At 47.8% G+C, this 26,996-nt stretch overlaps 1 protein-coding gene across 9 annotated transcripts in view; it reads right to left on the bottom strand.

The window, feature by feature from the left end:
* Window positions 1-625: 625 nt before the first annotated feature.
* Window positions 626-26,996, bottom strand: part of GSDME (gasdermin E) — a 60,110-nt gene continuing 33,739 nt past the window's right edge. For all 9 annotated transcript variants that reach the window (XM_001096213.5, XM_077998015.1, XM_001096330.4 and 6 more), the window contains 7 exons: window positions 20,965-21,136; window positions 19,169-19,289; window positions 12,223-12,387; window positions 10,062-10,189; window positions 8,102-8,294; window positions 4,960-5,033; window positions 626-1,517 (listed from right to left, as the gene is read on the bottom strand). In XM_001096213.5, the coding sequence (XP_001096213.2) occupies window positions 1,287-1,517; window positions 4,960-5,033; window positions 8,102-8,294; window positions 10,062-10,189; window positions 12,223-12,387; window positions 19,169-19,289; window positions 20,965-21,136 (1,084 nt within the window). In that variant the 3' untranslated portion in view covers window positions 626-1,286. The remainder of the gene's footprint in view (window positions 1,518-4,959; window positions 5,034-8,101; window positions 8,295-10,061; window positions 10,190-12,222; window positions 12,388-19,168; window positions 19,290-20,964; window positions 21,137-26,996) is intronic.

Here is a 26,996-nt window from a genome sequence, read left to right as displayed (position 1 = left end):
GACATACAGAATTCTCGCAGGAATAGAAAGGTAAAAAATCTTTCTCTGCCTCTTGTCTCAACCTCTAAGTTGCTCTCTCCCCAAAGAGCCACCGTTAGATTTCATGTGAACTCTTTAAATGAAATTTTCCATACATATTGATAACATATATACATCTTTTTACACAAGTAGATTCATATTACACCTTCGTTTGCAGTTTGTTCTTTTTACTTATTTCAGAAAATCAGACAAAAGGCAGTATAGTGCCACCATTTTAGCACAATTGCTTTCACTTTTGCATATTCCTTTCCAGTTTGTATATAAAGTTCATTTCTGTATAGTTGCTGCCACCATGTGCCACTTTATAGCCTCTCCCCCAACATATAAGCATTTCCATAAAGAGTCTCATTTTTAGTAGTGGTGACAAAAGGATTATTTGTTTTATTCTTCCTTGTTAACATTAAAATCTGAAGGGAAGAAAGGGAATAAGTGGATGATATTGCAGGGAAAAAATAGGTGCTGTATAATATGTTTCCAACAACTGCTACCCCTCATCCCCAGTGGCTCAGATCCTGTCTATGGAATCAGGGATCCAGTCCAAGCTATTTATAGAAGAACATCAAAACAGAATAAAAAGCAAAATAGACACAGTTCAAAGTTTTCTTTAATAGGAAATCAACATGTGCTAGACATAGAAATAGAATGTTCACCAGAGCATGGCAAGGTCACATAAAATGCATATAGCTAGGGTCCCAAGCAGGGGTGTGTTACTATTAGATTTTTTAAAGTTTAATTTTGTTTAGCAGAAGAATATACTCTAGGAGCATTTACAGTTCATTTTCATTTTCAGTCATCAAATAGCATACATCACATCCAAAACGCAGCCTCTTGTGTGTAGAGAAATTGCCTTCCCACAGCAGTCACAATGTAAAAAGAACTTTTGGATTAAAGGGTCAGACTCTTTCTGTATAACAAAGAAAGTGGAATGCAAGTGACAGATGGACTTATTGTGCAGAAAAAAAGTCTGAATGTATGCTAAGAATTCTCAGCCCTCCCAGCTCTTTAGGTGCTGGAACCTAACTCAGATGCTGGCTCACCAGCACAGGAGGGCCTCTGATAAGGAAAACTGTTTAAAGAGTACCTGGTGGCTAGAAGTCGGGTCATTCATAATGCAAAATGTCACCACTTCTTAAACTGTTTTGTAAATTCATTTCATTGGTCAACTTTTAACGTGCATATGACCTTTAACAATTCTGAAAAATACTCAGCCTTGGCCAATAACACGTACTTCTAGTTCACATATGACATCATGAATGTTCTCTGCCTAAAGCACAGAGTCCATTCAGGGCTATACAAAGTAGTGGGAAGACTTTAGAGTCCTTCAGAATGACAGCTTTCACAGATGACTTCAGTCTCTCCAGGCTAATGTCAGCTGAGGCAAACAAGCGCTGCACAATCCCAAACCTTTCTGTATCTTTCAGGGGAGCCAGGGTTGGGTCTTCAAGATCAGATACTCCATCATCAGACAGAACACGAAGCTGAAATGACACATTTAAACAAATTCACTTTAAAAATGTTCTTTAAAAATCCACATTGGATAGTAATGCACTTGTAGGTAATTCTGGGGGAAAAAAGCTATGTCTTTTTTTTTTTTTTTTTTTTTTGAGACAGAGTCTTTCTCTGTCATCCAGGCTGGAGTGCAGTGGCACAATCTCAGCTCACTGCAACCTCTACCTCCCGGGTTTAAGCGATTCTTTTGCCTCAGCCTCCCGAGTAGCTGGAACTACAGGCGCGCTACCACGCCCAGCTAATTTTTGTATTTTTAGTAGAGACGGGTTTCACCATGTTGGCCAGGCTGGTCTCAATCTCCTGACCTCAGGTGATCCGCCCGCCTTGGCCTCCCAAAGTGCTGGGATTACAGACATGAGCCACCACGCCTGGCCAACTATGTCGTTTTTTAAATTACCCAAATACAGCAGGAAAACCCTTGAGGTGTAACATGATATATTTGATTCAGGCCTGATTCTATCCCGTTTGCCTGGTGTCCTCTGTCTGAATCCCTACTCTCCGAACTTTCTACTAGTTCCATTAACTCCAGTACATTAGAAACGTCAGAATGTACTTTGCTCATATATGCAGTATGCCAAGTTTCTGATTCACTGAAGATATCAGAACTTCTTATATATTTGCATGAACTCCTCAAAGGTAGGTACCATAGTTTATAATTATCCTTCCTGCCTCAAGAACCTTTTCCCTTGCTATTCCTTCTTCCAAACTTCCCTATTGATCTCCCTTTCTCATCATTCAGTTGTCAGCTGAAATGCCACATCGAGGGCCTTTCCCAATCCCTTTCCATCGATCTACCCCCAACCCCAGAACTCAGCCTTATGTTACTCCATTATGGTGTATCCATAAACTTAGTCCCCTTCCCTTATTTAACCCTAAGCTGCTCGTGAGAGCAGGGACCTCATCTGCCGTGCCTATGACGCAGACACTCAATGTGTTCTTCACCGAGGTCACTTTGGATGCTGCTCTAGTTCCACCTGCTCAGCACATACTTGAAATATTTGATTTGCTTTTAGGGTCTTGATCCGTGCCTGTAATACTTTTAAGAAAATCTTCAGCAATTAAAAATTTGCCAGCAGATTTCATTTTGAAACAGGCATTCAAGATCTGATTATAATATAAGTAGTAAAATTTCAAATTAAAAATGAAATAAGCCTAGAAAATATGCCTGAATTTTAAGAAATCTGAAGGGAATCCAAAAGAAAACATTCCAGAAATGTCCTGAGCAGTGGTGACTATCCTGAAAGTCGTGCAGCTTGTCCAGGTGACTGAAGGGTAGCACTCACTGGAATGTAAAAGTACTTGTGTGTTTATTATCAAAATCAGCCTCACGAACCTCGTAGATTTGCCAAATACAACTCACACAATGTAACCACAGGCTTAACGTTACCATTAGGCTCAGACTGCAAACTACTGATTGTGCTTTAGAGAGTAGATTAGACCTGCTCTGTAAGCACAGCATCACACCCAGTGATTTGAGGAGGAGCCCCACTGGTGCAGGCTGGAGACTGTCAACAGCATTGCAGGCTCCCTGTCCTTACACCTGGCGGATGACAGCTGCGCAGCATCCAGCTTTCTTCTCTAAATATCTACCACCCCCTTTGCCCACAGGCATTTGTAGGTATAAGGGGGTAACAGTGACCCAGAGGGTGGTGGAGTGAAGTTAACATTCGCTATTGATTCTAACTCACCCTTTCACCAGTTCTTGGAAATGTGTTAATGTATCTGGCACTGTACTCCCAAAAGCCCTTCAGAAAGCCTCTCAAAGTTACCCTGGCTACTAGACAAGAAAAGACAGGGCTGCAGATAGATTTTGTGCCCTGTTTTAAGTAAATCCCTTAAAGAAATATGACACTCAAATTCCTTGAGGAGGCAGACACCTTGATGTCTTAAATAGAGCTATTGCAAATCTGAGGGGAGGTATGTGAAGACACCCAGGAAGGTCTTTGACTATGTTGAGCAGCTGCCAAAAGGCAGAATGTGCAGAAGCAGGATACCTTCCATTCTGAACTCCAAATGTGTTCTGGCTGCTGCTCTTGAAACACCAACAGAGCAGAACCTGGGGGATAACACAAATGTCCTAGAGCTGATCTGCAGGGAGGAGGACGGCTAGGTGTGAGTTTGTCAGAGAAGGGGTTAGATAACATGGGCTTGGCAGGATTTTCTTTTTTACCTGCTTCAGTTGCAGTTGATGAGTCTGTAAATACTTAGGAAGGACTAACTTAGTAAATGCTGAGCACTCAGTTGCTGCAAGAGGAGCTGAGATCTGAAAGCAGAGCTGTTGTTTTGCTCGTCACTGCGTACAATTAGAATAATGACATGTATTGTTTCCATAACCAGACTGTGCCACCAGCCTTTACCCTCAGCTGGCCCAGGACACACATGCTGGCACATTTTCAAGTAGTTCCATTTTTGCAGTCAGTGTACAAGAATGCAGGTTCCTCTGGGCCTGTGGAAGCTTTCAGTTGTGAGTGATACCTGATCTGCTCCTTGGAATGATGCCATGCTGCATAGTCTTCTGATGTCTTTGTTATGCACAAAGGCACCAACCACATTACTCGGTGTTCCCAGAGTAGATGTGTACCAAATGTCAGGGTCCTATCTAGGCAGTCTGCCCCAATACCTGCTTCCCAGATCTGATAGCAGAGCTCTGAGAGATGATCCTTTGGGCCAACATAGCAGGTTGGCCTTGGACTTTAGTAATTAGGCCTTAAAATAGTCAGACCATGTGTGCTCAGGTCCTCTGCCCCAGGCTGAGCAACATCTGCAAAAGCTACACAAGACTAGCTACCCCATCAGGGTGGCTTCAGGGCAACCTATTGGTGGTTCTTTCTACTAATGGCTCAATCTATAATTGAAAAAGGAAAAGCTTAACCTTAACTCTCTAGGGCTAAGCTCATCATTACCTAACTCATGCTCTTATAATGACATTTCCAGAGGGCACCAAGCTAACGATACTCCTAAAAGTGGATGAAAGAAGCTATGTCTCGCTGGGACAGATCAGTCCTGGATACCTCCCTGGCGAATCTGCTGCACAGCTCAATCAAACCAGTCTCAGCACAAAACTGCCATTGCAAATAATATGGTGTCAGGCCCCTTTATTGTAATGTAACACCAAACCTTGGCCAAAATTCTCTCCAAACAATGGGAAAAGTATAAGATTTGGAGTCTAAAGACAAGGATGGAGTCCTGGACCTGCTAACAAGTTATTTGGACAAATCATTTTGTCTCAATCTTCCCAGGGGGTGGGATGTGTATAAAAGTGGGGTTAATAGCAATAGTTATTTTATCTATCTTGGAAGAGCTGTTGTGGATGAGAAGTGCTAGAGGTGTTTTATCGGCTGTTGGATGTCTACCCCATCATCATTTCCCCATTCCCATCTATTCTAAGGTCCCATCTGGGAGGTTACTTACCAAGTGGCACAGTGTGGGAATGATCTGGAGTTTGCAGCAAGTGCCCAGCAGAGCTGCTGCATTATCTGGCATTTCTGCAGGAGACAAAAATCACAGTCACAGTCCAAAAAAACAAGTCCATGGGAACAGAGCCAGCCCCTGGATGGCACCTAACTTATATTTTAGTACTTTCCCACCAGCCAGGCAGGGGAGGTACCCAGCAGTTGTTGAGTAAGTGAATGAACGGTGCTAAATGGGCAGCAAAGACCTTGTAGAAAACAGATGTAGGAACCCAGCTGCCAGCTCTGCATTCCACAGAGGATACTCCTTGACATTCGATTTACCAAATGGAAAGAACTGCCCAGACTGGGGGAAAGAAAGGAATCAGCATGGAAAAGTAGACCCTGCCATCTGGTGACAGAAGAGTGACATTTGAGCCCCTCCATGCATTCAGGCTGCAGCCTCAGGTACACCTCTATGAGCTTCAGTTTCCTCATTTACATAGTTGTTTTGTTTTTGCATATGTCAAAGTACTGTGTAAACTATAAAGGGCTCTATCCCTGTCACCAATCATTTTGGGGAGGAAAATGCAGTCTGGCAACAGTAGAAAGGTTGGAGCAGAGCTGTGCCAGGCTAGGGGCTGCACCACAAGGGCCCTTGCCAAGCCCCAGGGAACGGAATACCAGGTCAGTGTTACTCAAAGTGGATATTAAACACCTCCCAGAGTTCCTAAAAGGACCACAATCCCTTGGGGGTTTTCAGCTTTGAGCTGAAAAGGCAAAAAAGAATGAGTCACCTGCTGAATCAGGTAGCTGAGGGACTGGTTAGGAACTTAGTTGTTCCCACCATGTATTAGCAGCCTAAAAAAGGCAATGTGTTGTTGAGGTGTGCCCCAGAGGGTACAACGGACCATGGCTCATTCTCAAGAGAGAGTGTAGGCTACTAAGGGTGTGGGGCAGCACCTAGGGGGATGCTCCTGCCAGAGAACCTAATGTGGTATTCAAAATGTGTGTGCATTTGTCTGAAGAGAAAATCCACAGTTTCTCAAGTAGTCTCTTACCCCAAAGCAGGAAGATGAAGACGGAAAGCTATGTGGCCTAGCGTATCCAGCTGAACCTCTGTCCCCAGCCATCTCATCTGCCATTGCTGCCCTGCCTTCACTTTCTAGGATGGCTCCGGGGACCCAGGTAGCCATCATCCTCATCCCTTATTCTTGGAAATACCTGAGTCCCATATTACTCATTTAGCCGTTATCTTGAGCATGGTACACTAGGTGCTAGGTGCACAGGAATGAAAGAACAGCATCTAAGTTACCAAGCTTACCCACCAATTTTACTACTTGACTCTGATTTCCTGGAGGGCCAAGATTTGATATTTACCTAGCAGTGCCTAAAACATAGTCTAAGCTTGTTAAATGTTTCTTGAACTGAAATTATTTTGATTGCTCTTCCATATACCAATTCTGTTTTACAAATAGGGTCCAAGGAGGTCAGACCTTTTGACTTGCTTAAGGTTACGAAGTGGTGGAGGAAGCTTCCCAGGAAACAGGTCACATGTGGGACTGAAGTGCTGAAAACAGCTATTAGCCAGAAACTGGTGTGAGGACCTAAGACCACCCTATTTTCTATTCTAGCACTTTCCTCGGTTTCTAAGGAGAGAAGATTATACTAAGAGGGAAAAAAAATCAACTCAGAAGGGCTGAGGATTAGCAAGAGCACAAATGGAAGGGCTCTATGCCAGCCTGGCCTCCGCTGGGACTGACATACAAATGAGATCACAGTTCAGAGAAATAAAAAAGGGCAGGATTGGTTGAAAAATTTAGAGACTGCCAGCTGCACCTAAAGATTTCACTACCTTTGAGTTTTCAATTCAGAAACAGCAAGTCAGTCTCATATCATGTGTCAACTGAGTAGCCTGCTGCCTGTGTGCAAACTTGCAGAGATTTTTTTTCAAGTTGGACTGCAGTGGCATGATCATAGTTCACTGCAGCCTTGAATTCCTGGGCTCAAGCGATCCTCCACAGCCTCTCAAGTAGCTGGGACTACAGAGATACACACCACCCTGCCTGGCTAATTTATCTTTTGTACAGATGAGGTCTTGCCATGTTGCCTAGGCTGGTCTGGAATTCCTGGGCTCAAGTGATCCTCCTACCTCAGCCTCCCAAAACGCTAGGATTGCAGATGTGGGCCACGACACCCAGCCAGTTGCAGAGAATTTGATGCTGTGTCTAGGCTCAAGTAGAAGGGGACTGTGGTGCATTCATGATGCTGACCTACTTGGCATCACTGATCCAGCCTATTGATGAAATGCTGCAGTAAGTAATGGGGTATATGAATTCTTTAAAAACTGAAGATTACTGGGTCTGTTTCTGTGTGGTGCTGGGTAGGAACCCTGAATGTATCAGAAACCAAGTGTCCTGACTAGTGTCACCATGAAGGGAAGCTGTGGGACTGGTTTGCCACAACTGGCTTTTCTGAGAGGGAATAGGAAGCCCAGCTTCCTTGTGAAGGATGCCCTTCTCCTGACAGGCGCTCTGGCATAGCAGGTTCCGGATGGGAGTGGTACAGAGGTGGCAGAGATTGTTCCACAGTAACTGGATGGCTGCTCCCTTGGGAGGCCATTTCAGGACCAGTGCAGAAGCTATGGATCTGGGCCCAGCCACAGCTCTGCCTCCCAGCCTAGTACATTGGATGGTTGGATGCTCTATGTGGCCCCCTTGCCCCAGACAGGGGCACGCTGGGTGGGGAATAACAAGTTTGCAAAGATGATGAGAAGGACTGAAATGCTCGAGGAGAGCAGTTGCCAAATGAAAGCTGCTGCCACTCAGCTCTGCTGGGACTCCAGTGTGAACCACAGCCTGTCAGGGAGATGCTTGCTTTTGTTGGCAAGGGGTCACCCACTGTGGCCTTCCCTGGGGGAGGAGGGAGAAGGGCCCTCCGGGAGAGTGGGGAGGCTTGTGCTGGATGGAAAGGCTCTCGAGTCTGTGGTTTCCCATCAGCCTCCTGCCTCTTATCCTCCCTGTCCCGGAAGGGAGAGACCTGTATGTACCAAATCTTCCACAGTTACCACCCTGTGTCCCCAGGAGCATAGATAGTAGGCAAAGCATTTTAAAGCCAGCAGCAGCCATTTCTTTCATTTTCTTATTTTCTCCTTTTCTCCTTACCTGAGAGGGCACTGACCAGGAAGTAGGCTGTCATAAAGAGCTGCTTGCTGCCTGTGTCCTCGGGGCCTGGACACCCACCGTGTAAGCTGCACCCCACTAGCTGCAGGAAGGCCTCAAGGTCCTGCTGCTGCTGAAGCTTCAGCTCCCCCAGCACCGCCATTGGGGGCGAGAGGCCGCTGACCAGGTCATCACACTGTAGGGCAGGGGAGAAGAAGGGGGATGGTCATGACAGCTGGAGATCAAGCGCCACAGCGGGGGCCTCTCCTCACAGCACACACAAGCCCCGGCCCTTACACCCGTCCCCCAAGGAAAGTACCACCCGCAGCTCTTCTCTACATTCTGAAATTGCTCATCCGTGGGGCTACATTTCACTGAAGGGACAGTAAGCTGAACCTGGCTCGCAAGGGTGGGGGGCATACTTGCTGGAACTGTGGCCTAGAACCTTCTAGGGCAGGGTCTGTCAGGTAGTGCCAGGGACCAGAAACAAGTGGTTACACACACAACTGGGGAGGGCGATGTATAAGCGTTGTCCTGTCTTGGTTCTCAAGTGTTAAGCTAGGCGCTCCAGCCCCCGGCCACGTTCCCACCGGGCACTGGGCAGCTGCGTCTGCCCCCACAGGGCCTGCTGTGTAGTGAGGCGATCCTGCTGGAGAGCCAGTTAGCTAGGACCACCCTGCCAATTCCGCACCACCCACAGCCTTGGTATCCAGAGCCGGTCATCTGAAAGCTGGACCCCACCCTCGCCACCATCCAGACAGCTTGCTTCTCCAGCATCTGACAGGGCAGCTGAGGCTCTCTCCACAGGGTGCTGGCCTGACATTTTGCTCTTGGAAGAAGTTATTTTCGGAAGTAGAAGTCAGTGGGCTTTTTGAAACTGTTCTCCCTGGAACTGAGCTCCCCACCCTCTAGAATGCAAATATCCTGGTCCGTGGGGCTGTTTCAGTAACAGGTTCCATCACTGATACCCAGGCTCTTTCGGCACAATCTCATTTCAAGAAGGAAAAATAATATGAACACTCCCCTGGAAACCATAAAGCATTAAATCAGTTCTTCAAACTCCCTGCATAATATAATAGAAAAACAAAAGAACAAAAAACAAAACTAGAGTCAAAATCAGGTTTATAAAGCCTCAGCCTTAAGAAAGGGAGGACGCAGAATCTGGGTGGCTGGAGGGTTGGCAGCTTGTGTGGCTCTCAGCATTTGCACAACTAAGAGTTGACTTAAGGAATCTGACCTCCCCGGATATCCTTCTGCTGCAAAACAGAACAGTGCAAAAGCCTATCTCTCTGTTCTAAATGAAACAGGTTGACTTGCTAGATTCTACCACACGACCCCCTGCAGTGGTCTGAGTAGCGGCCCCCAGCATATGTTACCTGGAACCTTAGTCTTTGCAGATGTAATTAAAGTAAGGAAATCCAAATGAGATCATCCTAGATTAGGGTGGACCCTAAATCCAATGATGGTGTCTTTATAACAGACAGTAAAGGAGAAGACACAGAAACACACAGAGGGGAAGCCCATGTGGAGACAGAGCAGAGGCTGGAGTGCTGCTGCCTGAAGCCAAGAACACTAGGAGCCATCTGCAGCTGGAGGAGACAAGGCAGAATTCTCTCCTAGATCCTCTGGGGGAAGTGTGGCCCTGCAGACACCTAGATTTTGGAATTTCAGGCTCCAAAACGATGAGAATAAATTGCTGGTTTTTTAAGCCCTCAGTTTTGTTGAGGCAGCCCTAGGAAACTAACACCTACCTCCCTCTACCCCTGAGGCCAACTACCTGTCTGCACTTAGAAAACGCAGGACCCAAGAGTCAGAAAAGAGACAGCTATAGGGAGAAAAGGAGGTGGGGGAACCTTTAACACAATTCCATCCTGCCTCAACGCCTTGCCCCAGGAGGTCTAGCCCATCCCCTCTTCCAGAAAACCCTGGTGAAAACACTGCCTTGAGATGTCCCGGGGCTCACCACTGGTTCCAGGACCATGAGTAGTTCATCATCAAACAGGACTGCCTGGAAGATGTCACTCAAAGCTGTCTGTTGTGGCTCAGGCAGCTCCACAAAGGGATGGAAATTCCTCTCCAGGAGCGGGGTCACTGAAAAGAAAGCACACCCAAGTCTCATGACCACGATGCACATCTCACAACATCGGACAGCAGTTCCTGCTTTTTATAGCTAATCATCAGTTCTTTCATGGATATTCCCAGCTGCATTACCAGTCATGGAACTCAGAAATAAACATCAAGTTACACACCACCCTGCATATTTTTCAATAACCAAAGGGAGGGAGGAGAGAGAGAGAGGGAAGCCAAGTTTTGTATTTCAAGCTTCACTCTTCTCTGATGACTCACTGAACATTAAGTCTAATCAATTATTTTCTGGAAAAGTCATTTAAATTCCTCTTTAGCATGATTTCTCTGGAAGTAAATTATCAAAGCTGAATTACTAAACATAAGTCAGTGCTTTTACAATGCTTTAGAGCCATACGAATTCCAAAATACATTATTTTTCATGTCCTTTCTTGTAGTACATTGCAGATTTTCTATCCTTTAATATTTAATGCCCACTTTTAAAAGGGCTGGCACCCTATTTTCATCGCAAGCACAGCTATTCTTTTTCTATCCTGTGCTTCTTCACAAGTCCTCAAGCTGAGCACTGAGTCCCCAAAGCTGTTGCCTCTGCAGGATGCTTAGGGGCCTCTCTCCTTAGAATCTCTTTTCCTTTCTTCTTTTTTTGGTGGTTTTTTTTTTTTTTTTTTGGTTTTTTTTTGGGAGGGGGTTAAGATACTCAAGCTTCCTGTAAATTAAGTCTAGTGGAGATTTTATTTTTAAAGATTTGATAAAGGTTTCATATGCAGGGATGCACACTAATACATCAGTGTACCACCCATGAGGATGGAGAATTCCAACTAGCAGTTGTATAAAGCCCCACACAGAGGAACACAGAACGTCAGTAACCAACATATTTCAAAACTCTGCTATACAAACAACTATGTCTTTGCCAGTCCCAGCCTGAAGACAGAAGCTGTCCTGGTCGGTCCAGTCTCTGAGGGTACAAAGACCAGGCAAGCCCCACCCTCCTCCTGCCTGGCACATCCAGCTCCCACTGCACCCTGGCTGACCAGAAAGGCCAACTCAAAGGGTGGGCCTGTGGGCAGGACAGAAGGAAGCTGCAGCACGGGACTGCCTTCTGTTCCCCAGTGGCTGTAGGGCCACTGTGCTGTGGTTCTAACCCACAATGACAAAATCCTTTAAGTGGCAGCTGAAAATTGCACCCACTTATCCATCTCAAGGAAGCCAGGATAGGAAAGCCTTATGTTAAAATTGGGCCTTTGTTGTCTTTTCTTCAAATATTGACATTTTTGCTACAAAAGCATCCCCTGGTTTGGGACTCATCAAAGCTCCACGGATGTAGTCACCAGGACTTCTGTGCTTACCCTCCAAGCCAGAGCGACCCTAACCCTAACCCTAACCTGAGCGGTTCCTAGCTCTTTGTGCTAAGCTCTCACCTATTTGTGTCCCCTTTTCCTTGCCTATCTCCTCCTATACGCTGCGCCCCCACACCCCCCACAAAAGAAACCAGCTTTCTAAAGCACCATACGCTGTGAGGAGCAAAAGGAATTGCTGCAGGCACATCCTGGGCATGGCCCCTCTTCCTCTTTGGCGCCATGCAGCCCATGCCATGTGGATAAAGAGCCTCCAAGAGAGCATTTTGCAAGGCTGACAAAGCGTTGCTTGTCTTGACAATGAAGCCCAGAATATAACAAAACAGATGCAAAACTTGGGTTCTCCATCCTCACAGCTGATGAGCTATTCTTAGTAGTCAACAGGGCTTCTGTGCTTACAATGAAAGAAAAATGCCAAGCCCCTGACTACCTCAGTCTCCAACCCCTGCCCTGTGGAGGGTCATTCTCCCCTCCCTTCCTAAAATACAGCACCCACAACCTGGGGCTCCCTAAGATCCAACCGAGGTGAGTCCTGCCAAGTGGACTGGGCCTCGGTGGTATCACCTCTCTTCTCATGTTTTCTGAGAGTCACTGAGGGGTCACTGATGCTGAAGGCCAAACCACCTCTTGGGATACAGAGCTCAGTGGGCCCTCAACTGTCCACTCCTGCCCTACTAGCAATACCTTGCTTTAAAACACTTAATGGTCCATCCTGGGAAGATATCCCATGCGCAGCATCTGGCATGTCTATGAATGCAAACTCTCGAAAGACCAGGGGGTCCAGGTAGACAGAGTCAATTCTCCTCTTGTTCTCGAAGCCACCTTGTTTCCCTCGGAGAAGGCAGAATTCTGTAGTGCAGAAGAAGAGGACAAGTTACGTAAAGTTGAGTCTAAGATGTGCCAACAAGTCTGGACAGGGTCAGCCCAGCCTTGATGGCACATCTTAGACCTAACAGAGTGGAGCAGAGGACCCATCCATCTTCCCCATAAAACTCAATCCCTACACACACTATGTTGCTTGACCAAAAGCCCAGCCACTTCCAACAAATAGAGAAATGGCTGTTCTTACATAAAGCTCCCTAATACATAGTCTGTGAACAGGCCAGATGCAATCCTTAAAACATTGGAAATATTATTTTATCCTGATTTGAACAAACTGATTCTAAACAGACAGATGAAACCTGACATGCATAAAACAACTAGGTAAATCTGAACACTGATCATATTTAAAAATTATTGCCAATACATTTAGGTGGCCAAGTAGTTATATGAGTATGTTTTTAAGAAATCAGTGTTTCTGTATTAATACATGGAATAATACACAGCAATAAAAAATGAAATACTGATGTCTGCAGTTATATGAATGAATTTCACAAACATGTTGAGTGAACAATGGCAAACACAAAAGAATACATTCTCTATGAATCTATTTCTATGAAGGCAAAACTAGTCTTTTTTTCAAAAGCCATATTTCAAGGTACTAAAATATTTATAGATGAAACAATATAATGCCTAGGATTTGCTTCAAAATAATCCAGCAGGAGAGGAAGGAGATGGTGAAGTTATGGCTAAAACATGAATTGCCCTAGTCACTGAAGCTGGATGGTGGGCACATGGGAGCTCACTACCTTATTATCTCTACTTTTGAACATGTGGGAAATGTCCATAATAAAAAGGTTTTTTTGTTTTGGTGGTTTTTTGTTTTTTTGAGGAGTCTTGCTCTGTCATCCAGGCTGGAGTGCAGTGGTGCAATCTCGGCTTACTACAATCTCCATTTCCTGGGTCCAAGCGATTCTCCTCTCTCACTCTCCCGAGTAGCTGGTATTATAGGCGCCTGCCACCACACCTGGCTAATTTTTGTATTTTTAGTAGAGACGGGGTTTCACTATGTTGGCCAGGCTGACCTCAAGTGATCCACCTGCCTTAGCCTCCCAAAGTGCTGGGATTACAGGTGTGAGCCACCGCTCTAGGCAATAAAGTTTTTTAAATAATAAAAAGGGCCAGGCATGGTGGCTCATGCCTGTAATGCCAACACTTTGGGAGGCTGAGGCAGGAAGACTGCTTGAGCTCAGGAGTTTGAGAGCAGCAACATAGCGAGACCCCGTCTCTACAAAAAAATTTAAAATAAGCTGGGCGTGGTCACACACGCCTGTAATCCTAGCTACTCTGGAGGCTAAGGTAGGAGGATCCCTTGAGACCTGGAGGCGGAGGTTGCAGTGAGCCAAGATCGCACCACCACACTCCAGCCTGGGCAACAGAGCGAGACCCTGTCTCAAAAAAAAAAAAAAAAGGAAAGAAATGTTTTCTCAAACACTTCCAAATTTGAGAACCCAGCTAAGGTATCTAAGGTGTAGATAAAAATGTAATTTAGTATGTCCTTACTAAGCAGAAACAGTAAGTGAGCTCAAGAATTAGGGTTTTCTATATGATTCTATTTACTAACTTGTGTACGTAAGCAAAGGCTATGGAATAAAAATGTGGCAGGGCACTGTATTTGCTGAAATGTAGAAGGCATGAGTATTAGCACATATTTTCATTTGCTTGTGGGCATTAATGATGCTCATAAAGATAGAATGGAAAAGAAAAGAAGAATGGCCATCTAAAGACAAAGGAAACAATCCCTGGCTTTACCCAACTGGCCCACACTCACCAGCATTCAGGGTGCCCCTGCTCCTCCACACTTTGCACTTAGCCACTGGGGTGCAGAGTGTGAACCAGCACCTAAGTCATAACTTTGTTTCCTGAGGGCAGGAGCCTTGACCATTCACACAGCCTCAAATTCTGCCAGAAGCCCTGCCAGGTCCCCAAAATAATATGGAACCAACTGGCATTTTAAGAATCCACAGCGCCAACCACACTCTCACCTTCATCCATGCACAGCTCCTGAGGACGCTACCAATTCATTCATTCTTTTCATCTATCCATGCCCAGCCAGCCAGCAAATATGCAACAATGTAACTCTTTAAAATCCCCTATACCAGGCCCTGTGCTCACAGCCACAGATACAAAGGACTACAAACCAGGCCTTGACGATGAGTGTGGTTAAGAGTGGGGACGGGTTGACCAGGGCTGAGGCCAGAGTGGCCAGCGGGTGGAGGGGAGGAAAAACGTCTTCCCTTCTGCTCACCCTAGGTTCAAGACTGAGGTCGCTATCACAACAGACAGATTAACAAGAGAGGCCAGGCACGGTGGCTCATGCCTATAATCCCAACACTGGGAGCCCGAGGCAGGCGGATCACCTGAGGTTGGGAGTTCGAGACCAGCCTGACTAACATGGAGAAAACCCGTCTTTACTAAAAATACAAAATTAGCTGGCGTGGTGGGCGCCTGTAATCCCAGCTACTCGGGAGGCTGAGGCAGGAGAAGCGCTTGAACCCAGAAGGCAGAGGTTGCAGTGAGCCAAGATCGTGCCATTGTACTCCAGCCTGGGCAACAAGAGTGCAACTCTGTCTCAAAACAAAAAAAAAAAAATCGAGAAAAGCATGCAAGTTTACTGAATAGCAGTTTTACATGACATGGAAGCCTTCATAAGAAATGAACATGTGAAGAAATAGTTAAAGCTGAGTACTTTTATGCTAGGTTTGAGGGACAGTGGTGGAGAAATGTGGCAGGGCAGAGCATATGATGGAAAGGCCATTCATCTGGGAACTCAACAAGGCCTGTCTCTTCACCTCTCTGTGTCCTGTGTCTGGAGACACGGCTGCTTCTTTCCTCCAGGCAGAGGGAGGGCACCTCTCCGCTGAGGGTCTGTAACCTGTGTCAGGGGAAGGTTGGAAAACCCTTCCGAAGTTTCATGACCTGCTACAGGGAGAAGGGTGAGGGGAAGGTCACAGTGACCTTCCTGCTTCTGTCATCTTTTCAAATTCCTTCACTTTAAAATATCTTAGGGTTGCATGTCCTGAACCCCATCACAGGGAAGGAGAACCAGAAAAGCCATCTGATGGTTGGGCAGGAGCAAAAGAGGCAGAGAGCATGCCCAGAGAGAGGCGCAGCAGGCCTGGGGGTGGGAGAGGGCGTGGCATGCCCCAGACCTCAGTGAGATCACGGGGCAAGTGGCGCTGTGACCAGAGGGAAGGCATGAGACCCATGCTGGGCTGGCCCATAAGGTGTGACATGGTGCAGACTGCATTCTTAGGACAGAGAGCCGCAGAAGGGTCTCTGAGCAGGTGAGTGAAGTGATCAATTTTAAAACAATCCCATTAGCTACACTGCTAGGATGAAACAGGAAATAATCAGAGTAGCCAGTTGCGAGTCTGTGGCAAAGCCCCTGTAGTCCTGGCTGCTTGGGAGGCCAAAGTGGGAGAACTGCTTGAGCCCAGAGTTCAAGGTTGCAGTGAGCTATTATCCCGCCACTGCACTCTAGCCTCGGTCACAGAGCAAGGCCCTGTCTTTAAGGAAAGCGAGGTGGGGAAGCAAGGAGATGGTGTTAGGGCCAGTGGGGAGATGTGCACAGATTCAGGTGCAGCGTGGGAAACACAGGTTCATGCCCACAAGGCATTCAATTGGAAGTTGGTGCTGAAGGACACCAGCAAATGCCAAGATGTATAAAAATGCAAGGCGGAAGGTCAAGAGGATGAAAGGGTGTTTCTGATTGGGCGTAAGTGTCTCCCGAGAGGGGAGATGTGGGTGAAGGAAGGGGTCTCGTTGCAGCTGGTATGGCTGAAGCACCTGGCCAGGATGCAGATGGAGTCTGCCTCCCTTCGAGTTTTCAAAAGACAACCAGGATCCCTGTCAAATGCAATCCCACCAGGAAGGTAGGGAGAGAGGGCAGGCATGTCTTCTCAAGGGCCCTTCCAAGCACTGCAGGTTTATGTCTATGAAGCTGTATCAGAACATTCTGTAGCAAAAGCAACAGGAAATAGATGGGCAAAAAAAGAAAAGAAATAGCAGAACTGGTTTAAAATCAGGCAGTGAGTCACCCAGAACGATGGCCTGACCACCAAGCTGTCTTGGGAAGGAGCCACGGAGCTGCCTCCTAGGCCAGAGCAGGGAAGGAGCCAAGGGAAGGCCGAGATATCCCCCGGGTACCTCTTCTCAGCAGCACAAAGAGGAGTTTATTTTCAAAGACAACGGAAGCTGGAAAAGATAAAAGCCTGAAATTGAAATGCGAACAGGAGAGCCCTGCCAGACAAGGCTGTGTGTCTTTCAAACCCCATCTGAGAAAGAAAGGCCACCCCGACAGAGCTGCGTCAGGGCAGGGTCTGGTCACCTCCTGGGACAAACAGGAGGAAGCTGGCATGGGGACCACCGCCTAGAGTGGCAGCCCAGGTCTGGGTCCCCGCCACCGAAGGGTCCGCAGAGCATTCATGGGCATCCTCAGGTGTGTGCCAAGATTTCAGAAGGCCTTACAGAAGTGACACATCCTTCACTATAGCCAAGATACAGAAATAACATAACTGCCTGTTGATGGATGAATAGATAAAGAAAAGGATGTATTGGCACAATGGAATACTCTTTGGCCACGAAAAAGAAGGAAAGCCTGTCATTTGTGCCAACCTGGATGAACCCGGAGGACAGTATGCTAAGTGAAATCACCCAGGCACAGAAAGACGCATACTACATGGTCTTGTACATGGAACTGAAAAAAGCTGAACTCACAGAAGCAGGGGATAGAATGGTGGTTGCCAGGCACTAGGCTCTGGGAGAAATGGGGAGATGTCAAAGCATGCAAACCTCCAGTTGTAAGCTGGTAAGTTCTGGGGATCTAGCATGGTGATTGTAGCCAATAGTACTGCAGTGTTTACTTGAGACTTGCTGAGAGGGTGGACAATAAGTGTCCTCACCACACACATGCAAAGGGTAACTATGCTGGGTGATGGATGTGTTCATTAGCTTGACTCAGTAGTAATCCCGTCACAATGTCCATGTCTATTGAATCATCGCTTGGACATCTTAAACATACATAGTTTTTGTGTGTCAATCATACCTCAGTAAGCTACGGGGAAGTGACACATTCACCGCTGGCCATCAGTAAGACTGAACAGGACCACAAAGGCAGACGTAGGGGGACTAGAACCCCAAAAGTGCAGGTGGTGACCCTACTTACCACACACAGATAACAGAGACTAGAATAACAATTTGATCATCTTCATGATGCAATTTTTTTGGAAGACAAGTCTTTTCAAAGAGAAAGAGTAAGATGACAATAATAAGGAAAATGCCCCAGAGGACACAAATTTGGAACTATGGGCCTCAAGGAAGGTATTCTCAGCATTTCTTGGTCCCTGACCGACCTCTTTGACCAATTGCTTCAAACTGACACTTTCTCTTTCTGTCACCTCAGATAAATCATTTCACTACCCTAAAATGCAGGCTGCTTCATTTGCAGAATGAGAGAGGGAGGCTCCGTGCACTCCTTCTGTGCCTCGCCTGTTTCTCCTAGGGATCCTCAAACACCCTTCAGCTTGTGGACAGCAGCACAGGAGGACACTAAGCGTTCTGTTCGGGTCCCTCTAGTGGTCGCTGAACGGCATCGTGACTCATGTGGGCTTAGCGAGGGCAGGAGCTGTCTCACGGGAGACTGCCCCCCCTTCCACAAATGGGGGAGGAGTGGGAGGCAGCAGCAGGCATGTGCATGGTCTATCACGGCACTTTTAAAAACTGCTGTTACAGAAAATGTCAAACTGCATAGGAATAGAGAGGAGGAGCGTGAACCAGCATGTGCCCATCGGCCAGCTTCAGCCACTGTCCCCTCTCAGCCACGCCTCCTTCCCTCAGCAGCTGCCCACGCTCACACCCTTTATGCTCCACTCATATTATTTTTGAAGCAAACCACAGACATCTTACTATTTCATTCGTGAATGTTTCAGTGTACATCTCTCAAAGACAGGATGACTCATTTTTATAAATATAACTATAATACCATTGTCATACCTAAAAAACTTCACGATTTATTATGTTACATTTACCCACTTATGTCCCTAAGGAGCGGTCACACTGCTTTCATGAGTGAACACAACCTCTTCTCATTGGGAACATGAGGAGGGAAGGGGCTGTGAGCACCTAAAATGAGCAGACACTCACTGAACCAAAGCTTGGAATTTCTTCCCTGACAACGGCAGGGTCTCCGCGCTTTGAACACACTCGTGATCAGCAGAGGAAAGTCAAGTTCAGCATGTCTGGCTTCGTACTTGGGGAAAGGAGGTGGGATGACAATAATGGTGATAATGCTATTAATAGCAAAGGTGGAGGAGTTAATAAATGGCCACTGTGCCAGGAGCTTCATAGGCCTCATCTCATTAAATCTTCACACAGCCCTGTGAAGAAATGCCCTTCGCCTTCCAGGGACGGGGAAGCCAAGACTCAGCAAGATTCAGCAACTTGCCTGAGACCTCATAGGACATCATGGCACGAGGGTTGATGCCCAGAGGGCACAGCCCAGCCCTCTACCATGCTGGGGGAACTCACCCCACACCAATGCTGGGGGAGAGGGTGGCATTGCTCCAGGCATCCCTCCCCACGCCTCTCCCCCAGCACAGCCCACATGTCCAGGGACCATGTCATGGGACAGTCTGTCCTCTTCAGACCTCTTTCCCTCTCTTCCCACAGTCTCCAAAGCAGTCGAGTCCTCTGCAAAGCAGTCGAGTCCCTCCGCTGGGGATCCCTCAGCACCACAGGAGGTGGTACTCACCGAACTGGCCGTCCAGTTTCACGTATAACTCAATGACACCGTAGGCAATGGTGGTGGCAGCTGGGATCTCCAGCACCACGCTGGAGTCCTTGGTGACATTCCCATCCTCCGTCGCTGACACCTGTGGGCAAAAGCGCACACACTCCCACCTGTGCACTTGGGCTCTCCCTGCTGCTCTGTTCCCCACTGCAGCCAGCCTCATGTCTTGCACATAACAGATGCTGAGCAATGTCCACAGAACTGAGTGGAACAGAGGAGCCAGCCAGCATGGGGGATGGGGGATTCAATCTTTGTTGGCATCACTACACATATTCCCAAGTAAATGGCCAACCTGGTGGCATCAAAGCGAGATTCCAGAGTGTGGGATACAGTGAAGTTAGGTCTACAGTGCTGTGCAAAGATCATACAATACATAAGATCACCTCCCAGTTCCCTCCATCACAGATTATGGAAACAACTGAAATCCTAATGAAAACCTTAAACAGTAGCAAAGTTGGACTGGGAGAACCTAGCTGAGAGGGCCCCCTGCCCCATGCATATCACTCCGGACCCCTGTAGATGGTGCACAGTGCTGATAAAACCAGGAACAGAGACGGAAGTGGGGAGAGGCCGGAGGGAGGAGAGGCAGGAAATGCTAAGAAGTCAGGCACCAAAGCTCCCGCCTTTAAACGCTCTCACAAACAGGACCCCTTCCCACGATGTCCTGGTGAGAGGAAGATGATAATCTATTTGTTGCCCAAACACTGGCAATCAGAGAACTTTTCTTAGCAACTTGATCCTGGTCAGAGTGTGTTGCTTTGGGTGGGGAAATGGCAGCCGGCCTCCTGACTCTCAAAGGCTCCAAAACTCTGGCAGGAAGTGACTGTGGCAGGAGCACCGGCAGGGCCAGCCTGAGCCATCTCCCATCGGCACCTCCCTCGCTGCTGCTATCCAGCCCCACCCCAGCAAGAGTGCTGGCCCCAGACCTCTACCTCCAGCTCCTTCCAAATACAACTTTCAGGGTTCCTTAGAAAAAGCCAAAAGTCATCCCAAGAAGTCAATCTCTAAGAAAATATCAGCCACCATGGCAAGCTGGAGGAGAAAGAGTTTGGGGTTGACAGCCACCTAGTCCATTGAAGTTTAGTACTGGCTCATGGATCAGCTTGGTAAGACTGTCAATAACCTTAATCCAGAAGAATCTATGTAGAGATAGCTAGATCTTACCTGCCCTAACTCAACCCACAAAGGATTTGCAGCAGCTAATTCCAAGTAATCAGTGTGAGAGCCCCAGCTCTGAGAGGCTCTAGGGATTCTCTCGCATTTGGCCTGGTCAGTGCCTGTGTGTCCATTTTTCTTGGTGGAAACATCTGCCGCCTACAGGGAAAGCATCTGACATGGGCCCGCCCGGCCCATTCGAATGCCTGCGGCCCTGCCCTGATTCAGGAATGAACACATCCCGGGGTGGTCTGGTGAGACTGGGTCCTAGGCCCCCTCACACCTGGAGTTGCAGCAAATCAGGAGCAAGCCTGGAGCTGCCAGCACCGTAGGGACAGCCCATCCGAGAGGGGATCGACCCAGGGAAGGTGGCTCCCTATATCCTCAAGGCCTGGATCCAGCAGTGACTGGAGCCAATTTCCCCAAGTGTTTCAGCTACATGAGCCAATACACTCTTGCTCGTTTAAGCCAGTGTGAGTTGGGTTTCTGTTAACTTGCTACAGAAAGAGTCCTGACTAATGAAGACACCACCCAAAGAGGCCCCCGACCAAGGTCTCCATGACTGCCCAGCCGTGACCACAGGGCAGCCCAGCCGCACGCACCTGCACCGTCTTGGTCTGGATGCCCACGATGCCACCACACTTCTCCTCGACCTGCGTGTGCTCGGAGATCACACACTTCTGCACCGTCATGATCTTCTGTGTCAAAACACACAGGACCTCATTCCTTCCCTCCAGCACCTGCTGGAGCACAGGGTTTCTCAGATTTATTGTTCTGAAAAAGAAAAATGGCTGTGAGTGGCCTAGTGCCTCAGGGGACACTGGGGTCGTGTAAATTTCCTCTTGCACAGCAGGCAGCTGAGGAGTGAGCAGGTGACAGCGAGGCTTTGCTGATTTCCTGGTGATGAAAGAGGGGACAGGTCACCTGGAAAGGCATAAACCAAACTCTCTTGAGGCCACCTCAGAGCTGCCAGGCCTCTGGGGGCCCAGGCTAGATGCTAGAGGGAAGGGGGCTTTCAGTCAAACAGCAGCACCCGTTGTCAAAGAGAAGAAAAGAAAATCAACCAGGGCCAGGTGCGGTGGCTCACATCTGTAATCCCAGCACTTTGGGAGGCTGAGGCAGGCAGATTACTTGAGATCAGGAGTTCGAGACCAGCCTGGCCAACATGGTGAAACCCTGTCTCTGCCAAAAATACAAAAATTAGCCAGGCGTGGTGGTGCACGCCTGTAATCCTAGCTACTCAGGAGGCTGAGGCACAAGAATCACTTGAACCTGGGAGGCGGAGGTTACAATGAACTGAGATCGTGCCATTGCACTCCAGCCAGGGCAACAGAGCAAGACTCCATCTCAAAAACAAAAAAAAAAAAAAAAAAAGGAAAAGAAAAGAAAACTAACCAGGAAGGAAACTGAATCCATGTGCCTTAGGCCCTGGGAACTCCACTTTGTTCTTTAATCAGAGCTGAGGGATGTCAGACATCACAGCCGTGGCTCAGGGAACACAGGATTATGATGGGAGGAATGGTGACCAATTGCTTCTCATGGAGAAAGGAATAGGCCTAAAGTACGAGTAGCCAGAAGGAAATTAGATCTGAACTAAGAGGAAACTTCTTAACCTGTCTAGGAAAGATGTTTCATCTCTTAGAAGGGGCTCGATGTCTTTTTACACATGGGGAAACTGAGGCTGGTTATGCATGGCCTGTCCAGAGTCACTCAGCAGAGATTTGGGGCTCCCACCCAGCCACTTAAAATTCTACAAACTTTCAAGAACAGACTAAATGTTTATTTACAGGAGGTAATTTCATGCTTAGAAGCAAATGATGAAATAACTTCTCTGGAGATCTCATTCAATGCTATGATTCTATGAAATGGACAGGAAAAGAACAAAATTAGAGTTGGTGACAGCACAAGAAAAATTATGGTATCCATGCTGGTATTTTTTTTAAGAGGTTAATTACCTTGAAAAGCTCAGCACCCATCCCTGACCACACACGTGCTGGGTCACCCATCCTAGACAGATTCCGATTCTCTGGGCTTCAGAAAGTAGCCCTGGAACTGGCGTGAGTAGCTAGGACAGTCCCATCTCAGTGTAATCACCTGCCCAGAGTAGAAACAACTTGCATGTCCGTCAACAGATGAATGGAGAAACGAAATGTGCTATAGTCATATAATGAGGTATCATATAGCCATAAAAAGTATGAAGTTGGGCCGGGCACAGTGGCTTATGCTTGTAATCCCAGCACTTTGGGAGGCAAAGGCAGGCAGATCACCTGAGGTCAGGAGTTCGAGACCAGCCTGACCCACATGGAGAAACCCTGTCTCTACTAAAAATACAAAATTAGCCAGGCGTAGTGGCGCATGCCTGTAGTCCCAGCTACCCAGGAGGCTGAGGCAGGAGAATCGCTAGAACCTGGGAGGTGGAGGTTGCGGTGAGCCAAGATCATGCCACTGCACTCCAGCTTGGGCAACAAGAGCGAAACTCCGTCTCAAAAAACACAGAAGTGAAGTTCTGACATCTGCTGCAACATGGGTGAACCTTGAAGACATTATGCCAAGTGGCATACTCCAGGGACAAATGAACAATATTGATTGTATGGTTCCTCATATGAAATATCTGGAATAGGCAAATTCATAATGACAGAAAGCAGATTGGAGTTTACCGGGGCTGCAGGGCGGGAGAAGGAGAGTCACTGCCTGATGGCTGCAGAGTTCCTATTTGAGGTGATGAAGAAGTTCTAGAAGTGGAGAGTAGAGATGACGGCACAACAGGGTGAATATATTTAATGCCACTGAATTTTACACTTAAAAATGGTTACAACAGTAAATGTTTGTCTCATCTATGTTACCACAATAAAAAATAGATAAGACGTAGGAAAAACGGGTTCAATCTTAGTACTGGTTAAGGAAATTCAAATTATAACAGTGTCTCACACATGATAAAAATAGACTGATAACAACCACAAAGCTGCCCAGAGACTCCATTTCCAGGAAGGAATGGGAAACGGGGACCTTGGAGCCTGCAGGGCTGGGGTTCAGATCTCGGCTCTGCCCTCCCACTGGGCAAGCCCAGTGAAGAACCACCTCTGTACCTAGGTTTCCTCGTGGATGAACTGTTAGTAACAGGGCCCCCCTCCTCATGGGGTTGCGTCAGGGTTTAGATGAGACGCATGCAGTGAGCCATTGGGGTGTGCCAAGCACAGAGTTAAATGCCACACAAACACTGGCTGGCTCCACCCACCTTCCCGTGTCCCTCTGTGAGGCTCACAAAACAAAGCCACAGTGTGTGCCCTGCGTGGGAATTATGGGGCACTGAATTGAGTCAGAGGTACTTTTCCACATCACTCCCTTCTTCAAAGCCTTGGATGGCTATATCCCATGTCCACTGCTCTCCCAGGCCCCGTGTGATCTGCCCTGCCCCCTGTTGACTTTACCTTCCAGCCTTCTCACTATGCCTTAAAAATGCCAGTTGTGTGCCCACCCCGAGGCCTCGGCACGCGTTCCCTGACAGCCACATTTCACTGACTCACTGGTCACCTCCTCGGGGAAGCGTTCCCTGCACCCCCATCATGCTATCACACCCTGAGATCACTTCTCTGGAGACCACATTTCCATCGGATATTTTTCTAGCTCATTCCTTCATCTGCTCATGGCCTGCCTCCCCCATGGAGAATATAAACCCTATGGAGGTGGCGAGTGTGCCATCCTATTGACTGCAGATCTCAGGGCCAGGATCAGTGCCTAGTGTATAGGAAGAGCTCAGGAAATATTTTTGGAATAAATGAGTAAATAAAACTTGTGGGGTTTTCCCCTCTATTTGCTTGAATGAATGTGTACATATGTATTTGTGCATCCACGTGTGAAAGACAGAAGACACGGAAGACGGGGGAAATGGAGGATCCGCAGCTTGGATCAAAAAAGGGTGCATAGCAGATGCGATCTTCCTAAAGGATTGCATGCCTTGGTCCCACAGGCAAAGACTTTAAAGATAAAAGCCATTGTAACCACCAGTCAGAACATACTGTTCCCTTTCCAGTGGTCTCTTCCTTCTATTGCTCAAAATTCTATCTTCTAGCAGATCCTTGAACGTCTGTCTGTGCCCTCACTTACAGCTATGGGCTCCTCCCAGCTAGACACACGTCAGACGCATCACCGCCTGGTGACGACCCCACAACTGCCGCCTTTCGGAGTCGGATGTGACTCTGCTGGATTGGAAATCACAGCCCTCCTACCTGCCCTACACAGAGTCCACTGAACACCTGACACTGCTCCTAGCCAATGTGAAATTGTTCGAAAAGAAAAAGCTCAGCCTAGACCACTGCTTAAAATGCCCACCTCCCTCCAGAACCCCCACCTCAAACACCAAAAGAGAGGGGCAGCCGTCTACGCAGGTGGGCGGGCAACTGCCTGCTATATCCGATGACAGGGCAGTCCTGAGACGCTTGCTGAGTCGCTGCCTTCAAAAGGCCTCTGTGGGGTGGACCCACTGCAGCGCTGTGTTTGGCTGGTTTCTGAACTAGGTGGGCGCAGGAGAGCCCTGGGTGGGAACAGAAGCTCCCCCAGGGACGGAAACTGTCTCCAAGGCCAGGATTCGGGTGACCAGAAACGTAAGTGTCACACAGCCACAGCTCATGCAGGCCGCTGGGAATCCTTCCCTGGGCTACCAAGGCAGGGCTGCGAGAACCGCAGGCATCATCCACCTAGCAGCAAACACTTCCACCCAAGTCACTGGGATTCTGTTTCCCAGGACAGTGCTGCCACCTTTTGGAAACCAAATGCTGGACAAATTTAATCATCTTTAGTTAGGAGAGGCCCCATGGGGACAGAGGAGAAGCTACACGTCAGGGAAAATGCATTGTTTGACTTTCTGAAAAAGCAGTCTCCGGAGGGAATTCTTCCCCATCTCCTCCCTGAGTCAACTCCACCAGGCCCCAAGCAGCCCCAGGGGGAGAGCCGGTGTCCCCTGGGGACAGAGTTCTCAGGTGCAGACCCAGAACAGTTCAAGGTCACCTGGCCCTCCTCAGAACAGAAATCACCATGCCACAGGGCTCTCCTGCACCCACCTAGTGCAGAAACCAGCCAAACTCCAATGCGATTTGTTTACTGTATAACCTGATATATTTTATTATATGCATTTAAAGAGGTCCCATGGGTTTCTTCAACTGCTAATGGAGTTCATGAAACAAAAACATTTAAAACTCTCAATTGAGGGTTTCAGAAGAGTTAAAAAAAAAAAAAAAGCCTCAGAGAGGTTGATGGCAGTAACCAAAGTCACAGCTGGGAAGCCCAGGTCTTTTTACAGTGGCCCACATGACCACAGCATCCATAGCTGCTGTCTCCCTCCTCTGGGTGAGGGTACCTTTGGGCTGTACTACGAATTGAATCTTCATCTCCATTAACTCTTGTATTGCTATACTGGTTAGCTATGTAAATATCTTGCCTATCTAACCAGACCAGTAGATGAAGGCTGGAAAAGCAAGTTATACCCAAGTCCTCTGGGAATCTTTATCAGAATATCCATGCCTGCCTGTCCTCCCCAAGCCCATCTCACTCTCCTCGTGGCTGCCGCCCTGTGCCCTTTGACAGTTCTTCCCCGACTTGTCCTGATTTCTTTCCTCTCGGGCCCTGTGAGAGCCACTGAGCAACACAGACAGAATGGCTTTAGAGACACAGAAAGCTATTAGCAGTGGTCGCCTCTTGGGTGGGGAACGAGATGGCTAGGAGGGACTTTTCACCTTTTCTCTTTTGGCCTTTTGACATTTAAACTACATGAATGGATTGCCCAGTTCAAAAAAAAATTGTATTTAAAAAAAAGGCCTTCTGGACAGACTGTAAGCTCCTGAAGGACAAAGTACCTTGCTGTTTTTATTGGTGCCTAGCCCTGTGCTATCCACCCAGTTGGGGGATAAACGAATGATTTATCACATAAATCTGGGCAGGATTGGAATGAGACCCTCTCCCCGAGTCCGGCCAGGAGCCAATGCCCAAAGACAGGGAAAATGGAGCAGAAGCTCTTCCAAGAGAAAATGAACAAGCAGATGTTCTTCGTCTGCTTCACACATCTGTCTAAGGGTAGCCTCCTCGCTCTTCCAGGCGGGGGCCGGGGGGGGAATATGAAAGCAAGAACAGGACGCCACCGAGGCAGAGGCGTATATCCTCAACAGAAAGGGCCAGCCCCGAAGGAACAAGTCTGGAGGCAGGGGAAGAGGCTGCACACTCAGTCGAGAAGAACGCCCGCTCCTCACTCAGGGGCTTGCTGAACCCCCCAGCCATTTCTACTGTGAGGCCGCCCTTCTGCCCATACCTGGCAGGTCGGTATAACACAAACACCTGGAGTTGGCCCGGAGTCGGTTCCCCGCGCTATCTCCAATTTAATGTTTGTCCCCTCTACGTTTCATGTTGAAATGTGATCCCTGGCGCTAGAGGGGGGCCCTGGTGGGAGGTGTCTGGGTCACGGGGTTGGATCCCTCATGAAAGGCTTGGTGCCCGCCGTACAATAATGAGTGAGTTTTCACTGTGAGTTCACACTGGTTAAGAGTGTGGTACCTTCCCCCTCACTCTTTCTTGCTCCTGCTCCTGCCATGTGACATGTTTGCTCCTCTTTCACCTTTTTCCATGACTGGAAGCTTCTAGAGGCCTC

Source organism: Macaca mulatta, chromosome 3 (assembly GCF_049350105.2).
Source record: "Macaca mulatta isolate MMU2019108-1 chromosome 3, T2T-MMU8v2.0, whole genome shotgun sequence".
NCBI classification, from domain to species: Eukaryota; Metazoa; Chordata; class Mammalia; order Primates; family Cercopithecidae; genus Macaca; species Macaca mulatta.
Note: the sequence above shows the minus strand (reverse complement) of the source record. Positions and strands in the feature narration are given on the sequence as shown.